The sequence below is a fragment of the Hipposideros armiger genome, unplaced genomic scaffold (genome assembly GCF_001890085.2).
Source record: "Hipposideros armiger isolate ML-2016 unplaced genomic scaffold, ASM189008v1 scaffold_114, whole genome shotgun sequence".
NCBI classification, from domain to species: Eukaryota; Metazoa; Chordata; class Mammalia; order Chiroptera; family Hipposideridae; genus Hipposideros; species Hipposideros armiger.
Genome location: NW_017731464.1, coordinates 1,910,401 through 1,919,242, shown reverse-complemented (window position 1 = coordinate 1,919,242; position 8,842 = coordinate 1,910,401). Strand labels below are relative to the sequence as shown.

Here is an 8,842-nt window from a genome sequence, read left to right as displayed (position 1 = left end):
TGGGGGGGCGGGGGGCAGTGTCCCTTGTCAGTTTGCCCAGAGCTGGCTGGTTGTGGGAAGACCTTAATGACAATCTGAAGGCCCTTCTTTCCCCTCTCACTCCACCCTTGCTCCCCCACTCCCCACACCCCTACACCCCATGCCCTTCCTGTCCTTTTCTTCTCCCACCTGCCCCGTTTACTTGTTTACTTTGCCTGTCCCCTCTCCCTTCCTGACACCCTGTCCCCCTCTACCCCAAGGTGAAGGTCTGGTTCCAGAACCGCCGCACCAAACAGAAGAAAGACCAGAGCAGAGACCTGGAGAAACGGGTGTCTTCCTCAGTGTCAGAAGCCTTCGCCACCTCCAACATCCTGCGGCTGCTGGAGCAGGGCCGGCTGCTGTCTGTGCCCAGGGCCCCCAGCCTCTTGGCGCTGACTCCCGGCCTGTTGAGCTTGCCTGCCGGCCACAGGGGCACCTCCTTGGGTGACCCCAGGAACTCCTCGCACCTCAACCCGCTGACGTCGGCCTCTGGGCCCCCCCAGCTGCCACCCCCACCTCCTTCTCTCTGCTTTTCAGCTGCCCCACTCCTGGACCTGCCTGCGGGCTATGAACTGGGCTCCTCGGCCTTTGAGCCCTACAGCAGGCCCTACAGTCGGCTAGAATGGAGAGTGGGCAGCCCTGGTGGGGCCAAAAAAGCTAATGCTTAATTTAAGGCTCCATCCCCATGTGACACTTTGTTCCCAAGCACAACACCGTCCCCGCCTCCCAGGCCCAGAGGTGGGCACCCACATGCACCCGTCCCCAGTTCAGAGACTCGCTCAGGACCAGACAGCCTTGGTCATGTGTGTGAGTGCAGTGTGCGTGCGTGTGCCTCTCACTGAAATAAAAGAACAATGACAACAAGGGAAATGGAGTCCCCACAGCACCACCACGGCCCCTGTATCCCTCTCCTCAGTGGGAAGGTAAATGCTTTAAGGTCCGGGGACCTCTCATGGGGAGGGGGGGCAGAAACTGGGACCATGTTCACAGTTATGGGGGGATCGGGGTTCCTGACTTCCTCTCCCAGTTAGAGCTCGCATCCGGCATTCACAGGCCCATGGTAGCAACATCGATGCTTTTGTGGGTTAAGCATTGCCCTTTGCAAGGTCGTCTTTCAAATATAAAAATACCTGAGGGGGAAGAGGGGTGGATCCAGAGAGTCTGAGGGAGGGCGTCCAAGGTAAACCCAGGTGAGACCGCACCTGCTTTAGAGGGCCTGCCCATCACAGACACAGCAATATGAAGCACTTCAACATTTTCTTTGCTCAAATAAGAAATGTTTATTTAACTTTTTATTTTGTAAAAACTGTAGATTTATAGCAAGTGCAAAGATAGTCCAGACAATTCCTGTATCCTTCACTCAGTTTCCCCCAATGGTTGAATCTTCCGTTAACTGTGGCATAATATCAAATCTAGGAAACTGACATTGGTACCGTGTGTGTGTGTGTGTGTGTGTGTGTGTGTGTGTGTGTAGTTCCATGTAATTTCGTGGAACCACCACTGCCATCAAGAATCAGAACTGTCTGTCATCACAAAGTTCTCTCCGGGTTACCCCTTTATAGTCACACCTACCCCTGCCTCAGCCCTTGAAGAGTTCTTTGAAAGAATGGGGATTGTGAGAGAAGGACCAGAGACCTGAACTGGGTCCTTGGGCCAGAGGATGCAGGCTAAAATTTGGACTCTGTGGGGGGAAACAGTCTGTTCCAGTCTGCTCTGGAAAACATATATTTATTTGCTTTCAAATTGGCTGCCCTGAGTCACCCAGAATGGGGTGCTGGGAGGGAAATCCTGAGTCTGGAATGAGACGTGTGGGTGACCAGGGCAGGCTTTGGGTTGGGCGGGTCCAGCCACCACCCAGTGTCCCCCCTGCCTTGCCCAGCAGACCTGTGCGACACTCTGCTGGCCCAGGGGAAAGAAAGCACAACTCCTTTAGGCACAAAAAAAAAGTTCCTCCATTTGTACTTCCACCCCTGCGCTGAAAATGTCAGGGGAGGCCTGCTACATGGAACCCTGGAGGTGAAATATAAGAAGGTGAGACAGGGGCCTGTGATCAGATGGCGAGAGACCTGCCCTGTCACTCAGGGAGCTCTGAACACTATGACACAGAAAGGCCTAAGGAACCCAAGTCTGACGGAGGAGACACAAGCTCAGCTCTGGGGGCCTCACACACCAGTGGGGGGCAACAAAAGAGAATTCTCCAAAAGGGTGTGAGGGCTAAAGGAAAAAAAACAAACTTTTCCTCCCATCTTCTAAGTTCTTTTAGCTGGGCTAATAATCAAATTAACAGACAGATTAACAGGAGAAAATCAAATTTTAATATGTACTCACGGGGAATTCATGTAAGCATGAATACTCCAAAGACAGGGAAAAAATGGCTATGTATATATCATTTTGGACAAAAGAGAAAAGGGGGGACTTGGGTCTAAGATTTTAAAAGTAAGAAGGGGTGATTTGCAGGTAATTGGGGAAAAGTGAAACATACATGACAGGTAAATTTTTGTTATGCAACTCAGAAAACAATGGGATGGGTGGGGCTCCTGCTTGGAGTTTTCCTGTCTAATGGCTAAGGTGATTATGCTAAGGTTCCCTTCCTGAAGCAGGTTTTTTCATCTGACCACTTAGGCAGGAAAGGGGGGGAGGGTCAAAGGTTCCTTCTGAGTCTTTTGTTTCTTAACAACCAGGTTAAAATCAATATCCCAAAAGGCAGCTTTAGGGTGGCACAACTTTGGTCTCCTTCAAGGGCATGACATAAGAACGAGACCAGGTGTGTGGTGAATCCAGGGTGCTGGAGGACCCAGGGAAGGCTTCCTGTAGGAGGTGGCACTGAAGCTGGCCCAAGAACGATCCTCTATAGATGTTCAAAAAAAGGTGATGATGGAATTGTGCAGGCGAAGAAGTACCAGGGTATGGTCAGGGTAAGAGGTGCCGTGTGAGGGCAGGTTGTGGGGACAGTGAGGTGAAGATCTGAGGAGAGCGTGCCAGGGATTAGGGGGGAGGGTGACCAGGAAGAGATGTGGTAAGGGGCATGGGTCTGTGAGAGCACCTGAAGTTGCAGGGGGAGGAACTGAGTTCACACTGGCTGCAGATTGGGGGCAGAGGAGCAACCGCGAACAGAGAGAAGCATGCCGACCCTTCCGCCCCTCCCATCCCCCATCCTCCTGTTCCAGGTGGCCCAGGGCACCTCCCAGACCTGGAAGAGCTCCAGGAAACCCGGCTTCCCTGTTTACACTCAGCTAGGGGGAGGAGAGGAGACAAGAGGGGAGGAGTGGCCGCAGGGGCAGGCCGGTCAGTTCGCCCCAGCTCCAGTTGGGCTTGGAGTTGGAGTGTCGGACCTGCTTCAGCAGGCTCAGGCGCTCTGCTCCCAGCCTAACAGTTCACCATGGCCACGAAGGTGGAGAGCAGGCCTGCGGGGCTCCCCGGCATTGGCTGCGACCTGGGCCCAGCCCGTGAGCACATGCAGGCAGTCACCCGAAACTACATCACCCACCCCCGTGTCAGTGAGTACGATCCCCAATGAGTGAGGTTGGGGTGGGCTGCTGGTCCTCAGGCGCTGCTTTTTAGCCTCAGGGAAAGAGGAGGACCCAAGACTTGAGGAGACGTGTGGGGCTCTAGGTCCAGTGGAGGGATGCTTTTGGCCACTTGGATAATGAGCCACCTCTGCAGGAGGCGAGATGAGGGTTCCCCAGTCCAGGCTACCCCAGAGGAGAGAGCAGCTAAGTAGTTGCAGGAAACGCCCTGCCACCACTCTGATCCTGCACGGAGACCCCAAGCCCAGAGAGAGCCCCCAACTGCCCCTAAGGGTATGTGTGTTTGAGTGCATGTGTGCGTTCTGAGTATGTGTGTTTGGGGTATGTGCATGTGTAAACCAGAACACTCAGCATGAGGAAATGGATGATCAAGTGTTCTTGGGGGATGTGTGGCAATACAGAGTATGTGTGCATTCTCAGGATGAGGAAATACAATAGGCGACACTGTGTGTGTCATGTCATGTCTTGTGTGTGCGTTCTGGGGGAGGGTGTGTATGCATAACCAGGGGAAAGCATGTACCTGGGTGTGTGTGTGTGCGCTCCCACTTCCACTTGGGTAAGGATATGTGTGAATATGTGTGTGACAGCTTGAGTGTGTGGGATCAGCGTGAGGAAACGTGTAACTGTGTGCACGCTTATACACACAGGGTAAGGGCGTGTGTGCACGCATGCGCTCAAGCATGCATGCTCATGGGTAGAATACGGTGAGTGTGCAGTCAGGTGATGTCACATGTCTGTGTGTGTAAGGTTAGGGGGAGGGCGAGTGCCTGGCATTCAGGTACAGAGGTGTGTGTGCTGGAGTGTACCCTTGTAAGCTTCAGAGGGGGGCGTCCCTGGGGTGGCTTGAGTACCTGTCCTGCAGGGGTGGGCCAAATCCAGGTGTTTGGGGCAGAGAACCCAGTAAGGCCTTCACCAAAGGGAGCCCCTCTACCCCTGCCATCTCTCTTTGTTCAAGGTCACTCTCCCCAGCCTGGCGAATTCTAGAATTCTCAGACAGCCCTGCTCACTGGAGTAAACCGGCTTGGCCAGCACTAGCTAAACACACGCAGAGGCTCCTAACAGGGAGTGTATGGGGGAAAGCTGGCCTAGCACGGTCCCTCTCACTCCCTCTGTAGTTACACAGTTCAATGGAGAGAGGAGGAATGGCCTGAGAGGGTAGCTGAGAGCTGGGTCTGCCCTCTAAGAGGAGCCCAGGGGGTGTGAGGCACCTCCTGAGGCCCAAGCAGGCACTGAGGGGTGGAGTACATTCCAGCTAAAGAGAAACCCAGAGGTGTGGTGTCAGGTTGATCAAGGTGGCCCTGCAGGCCCTGCCCTGTGGAGGTGCAGAGAGGATGGAGGCCCAGATTCACCCCTGGGGCAAAGTGGGGGTCACCAAGGTCCAGAAATATGCTGTCTGTGTTCCCCTTGGGTCCAGAGCCCAGGCTTGGAGACCTGAACAGAGCGGGCTGACTCTTGTCCATCCCGGGTGCTGGCCTCCCCCTGCAGGCTCCTCCCCATCATCCTTCTTCCCTGTGGGAACAGGAGCATTCCCAAGGTTCTCAGTGCCGGGTGGGGTGTGGGATTGGCAGTCTGGACCTACATGCTTTGCTTTCCTTCTCCCTGGAATGTGCCCTCCCAGGAACCCTGCAGGGTGCAACCTCACCTCAGAGCCCCCTCCATCCGGTTCCTTCCCAGTCAGTCCCTTATTTATAGTCAACAAGTCCTGAGTCAAACACCCTAGGTTTGTCCTCCGCTGGAACTCAGGGGTGGCAGCACCACCATGTTTGCAAGTGTGTTGTTCACACACAACAGCTGACCCAGAGACAAAGGTTAGTGCAGGGGCAGCCCCTTCCGGCTCCATGGCTGTATTAAAGATGGTATTGCCAAGACAAAAGACCTTTGCTTTTTCTGCACACCTGTGTCCTCGCAGGATACAGCCTCCTAGGATACAGCCAGGGGCCAGCCACAGCCCAGGCCTGACACTCTCCCACCCCTGAGCTGGAGTCCTCAGTGTGCTTCCACACCTGCAGCTTTCACCAAGTTCCCCTCTTTCCTCCTCAGGTGCCTGGGGGGTTTCTCCCCATTGGGGCACAGAGCACCAACAGGTGCAAAACCCGAGCTGCTGCCCTCAAGCGGGAGGCAGGACTGCTGTGTCCCTCTCTGCCCTGCTCCCCCAGCCTGGCCTCCTACTGGGGCTTCTAAGCACTTCCAGGCAGGAGAACTTTGTGTAGAGACAGGAAGCGCCTAGGAGGAGGGCAGCTAGCTCCCAGCCCCAGGCCTCCCGTGGCCAGGAGAAAGCTTCCTGGAGGAGGAGGTGGATTAAACCGGCCTGAAGCACTGCAGTGGGGAGGGAATGGGCTAGAAAGGAGCGAGTGGGATAGAATCAGGATGGGGAGTGAACCCCAGCAATATCTACCCCAGGAAAGAAGGGACCCCTTTGCCTCCCTCAGAGCTAGAGTTGTTCCCCACGGGGAGGAGGTGGCATGGAGCTGGTCATGTGGGGCAGAAGTTGCTAGGCTGACAGGGTGAGGGGTATGGGACACATGCATGAGCAAAGGTTAGGTTGGACAGGCTGGCAGCCTGGCTGGAGGGATGGAGTCAGGTCAGATCGCCCAGGGGCTTGAATGCCACACCACTGGCTGCCTCAGGAAGTTCCCGCCAGCTGGATCTCGGGCTGATTTCTAAGACCCCTTGGCTTCCAACCCCTTTCCCACCCCCTCCCCTAATCCCTTCAGCAGGATCAGGGAGGAGGTGAAGGACCTGCTGCCCCAGACTTGCCCCCACCCAGGCCTCACGCATGGGCAAGCCGGCCTCAGCCCTCTCCCAGGACGCTGCAGGTGTGGCTGGGCCGCCCTAATTAGTGGGCCGCGGGAGCCCCTGCTGAGTCTTTGACCAGGAAGGCGGTGGGGAGGGAGGGGCAGGGAGGGGCTCCACCAGCCTGCAGCCCAAAGTGCAACCCAAAGTGTCAGCTAAGACAATGGAGAGGGGGTGGGCAGAGCAGCTAGAGAGAGAGTCTGAAAAGTCTCCGGGAGGCCTATTGAGGAAGTGCCCCTCGGAGGCCTTCTGGTTCAGGCCCCTGCCCAGCACTACCCCCACCCTTACCTCTCCAGGATCAAGGGTGTGTCCCAGGGCTAGGGTAATAGCCAATTTCCTTGAGTGTCACAGGATACTGTCTTGATTTGTGGTGTGCCCCAGGGGAAATCAGCCGACTTTCTGGGCGTCAGTTTGCCACTCCATGCAATGGACACAATGGATAGAGTTGGGGGTGGGTCCAAACAAAAGGCCTGGCTCCCAATCAAGGACACCTTTGTTGCTCAGATACCACCTTGGCTCTTTCCAAAACAGGCAGCGTCTCACAAAAGATATAGTCTAGTTTGATGGGGGGGGGGGCACACTAGTCTGAGGGGAGAGACACAGTCTGTGCTGTGAAGGAGAGAGCAGATAAGCCAGAGAACAGGATGCCCCCGAGGGTGCCAGCCTGGAGCCCTGCAGGACTTCAGAGGGGAGAGAACCCAGGGGGCTGCAGTAGCCAGTCAAGTGCACATCCTTGAAGGAGGGGAATAGCCGGATGCTGAACCGAAGCAGCCACGTAAGTGATTATCTGCAGCGAAGGGCCAGGCTATAGAGCAATGTCTTCATTCAGCAACTATTTATGAGGCCCACCTAGAGCCAGGCACCATGCCTGCTGGAAGCCTGGGAGGCGACTTACAGACCAGGCTGGTGTGATGAGATAGATGGGGGACTTAGAGACCTTGTGCTGGTCATCCACATGGGCTCGGCTGGGGGACGCAGAGAATTACCTGGCAGCCCAGGGCCTGGTTCTGCTGCAGGCAAGCAATTTGCCCCAGCCCTTAGCCTTCCACCATCAGACCAGCCCCTCCTCCTGGCTGCAGGTGGGGGACAGGTCCAGATGCCTTCTTTGTGCCCAGCACCATCACCACTCTCCCCCACTCCTTGGGTGCCCTGGCTCCCAAAGTAGAGCTGTTTGATGTCAGGGTTAACGGGGAGTTTGCATGATGGAAGCTGTGAAGTGGGGAGAGCCCCTGTACACGCAGTGAGGAAGCTGAAAGACTTGTCTCCCAAGCAGAACTGGACATGGTTCCCTGGGGATTTCTGGACCTGGGGAACCGGGCTTTCCCTCTCACACATGTGCTTCCCTATGAGGCCCATCCACCCTGCATCTTTCTTCTGCCATCTCAACCCTTTTGGCTAGTCTGGCATTTTCTCTACGGGGGCCAACAAGATGCCAGCTCATCTGGGACTTGTTACAATGTAGCCCTCTCCCCACCCCCACGCTTATTCTCATGTTCTCACCATCCATGTGCTTCTCCCTGCTTCTCCAGCCTTCTTCTGCGGGGCTCATCTGCTCTGCTCTGCTTCACACCGTTCTAGCAATCCAGAGAATTTCATCAAAATGCCAGGTGGGCCCGAGGTGGAGTGTGTCCCTGTAAGTGGTGCTCATTTCCCTGTGTGTCGGTCTCAGCAGCCACTAGGACAGGGACCTTCTGCTGCTTCCTCCTTCCTTGTCACTTTCTCCCCTTTCCCAGGGGCACCCACTGGGCCGGGGGTGTCTGGGAGCCTCATGGCACAGCAGGAGTGCTGCCTGGTTTTTCTCACTGATGCCAGCACCCCTCCTCCAAAGTGTTCAGTCAGTGTGGGGTGATGGAGAGAAGTGTGGTCCTGGTGAGGGGCAGGTGAGGACAGTTCTAAGCCACAGATGGGGGCTAGAAGCTTCTGGAAAACACTGGGTCAGAGACGTAGGAATGGGTAAGTGGGGGGCTGAGGCCAGAGGGGAAGCTGCCTCAGGGATGAGAAAGGCCTCTGCATGGCTAAGGAGGGGAGGACTCTGAGGGACCTCTGCCCTTGCCCTGCCCCCCGCCCCCCACCAGCCTCCTGCAGGTGTCCAAGGCAGCAGGGGCCCTGCGGGCAGGGGCATGACCCTTACAGCAATGGTGGCTGGCGCTGTCACAGCTAATGACCCTGACAGCCCAGGCTGAGGAGGGGGTGGAGGTGGTGCTTAGAGGGAGGGACGGGAAGGCAGAGGGTGTGTGTGTGTGTGTGTGTGTGTGTGTTGTGTCTGTATGAGATGTGTGTGTCTGGGTATCTAGGTATGAGACCCTCACCACCTGCCCTTTCTCCAGCCTACAGGACCGTGTGCAGTGTCAATGGGCCCCTCGTGGTGCTGGACCAGGTCAAGGTAAGGTTTCTGCCTCTTTCCAAGCACCAAAGCAAAATCCCAGCCCCTGTGCAGGATCTGCAGGATTTCTTGGTTTGTTTTTTTTTGTTTATTTTTAAGATTTTTATTGGGGAATTGGGGG

The 8,842-nt window shown here is 55.8% G+C and overlaps 2 protein-coding genes across 2 annotated transcripts in view; both read left to right on the top strand.

Moving 5' to 3' along the window:
- VAX2 (ventral anterior homeobox 2) overlaps positions 1–909 on the top strand; it is a 30,204-nt gene extending 29,295 nt beyond the window's left edge. The window contains exon 3 of the mRNA XM_019647619.1: positions 240–909. Coding sequence (XP_019503164.1) covers positions 240–686 — 447 coding nt within the window. The 3' untranslated portion in view covers positions 687–909. The remainder of the gene's footprint in view (positions 1–239) is intronic.
- A 2,378-nt stretch (positions 910–3,287) lies between these two features.
- Positions 3,288–8,842, top strand: part of ATP6V1B1 (ATPase H+ transporting V1 subunit B1) — a 22,928-nt gene continuing 17,373 nt past the window's right edge. The window contains exons 1-2 of the mRNA XM_019647607.1: positions 3,288–3,515; positions 8,666–8,721. Coding sequence (XP_019503152.1) covers positions 3,398–3,515; positions 8,666–8,721 — 174 coding nt within the window. The 5' untranslated portion in view covers positions 3,288–3,397. The remainder of the gene's footprint in view (positions 3,516–8,665; positions 8,722–8,842) is intronic.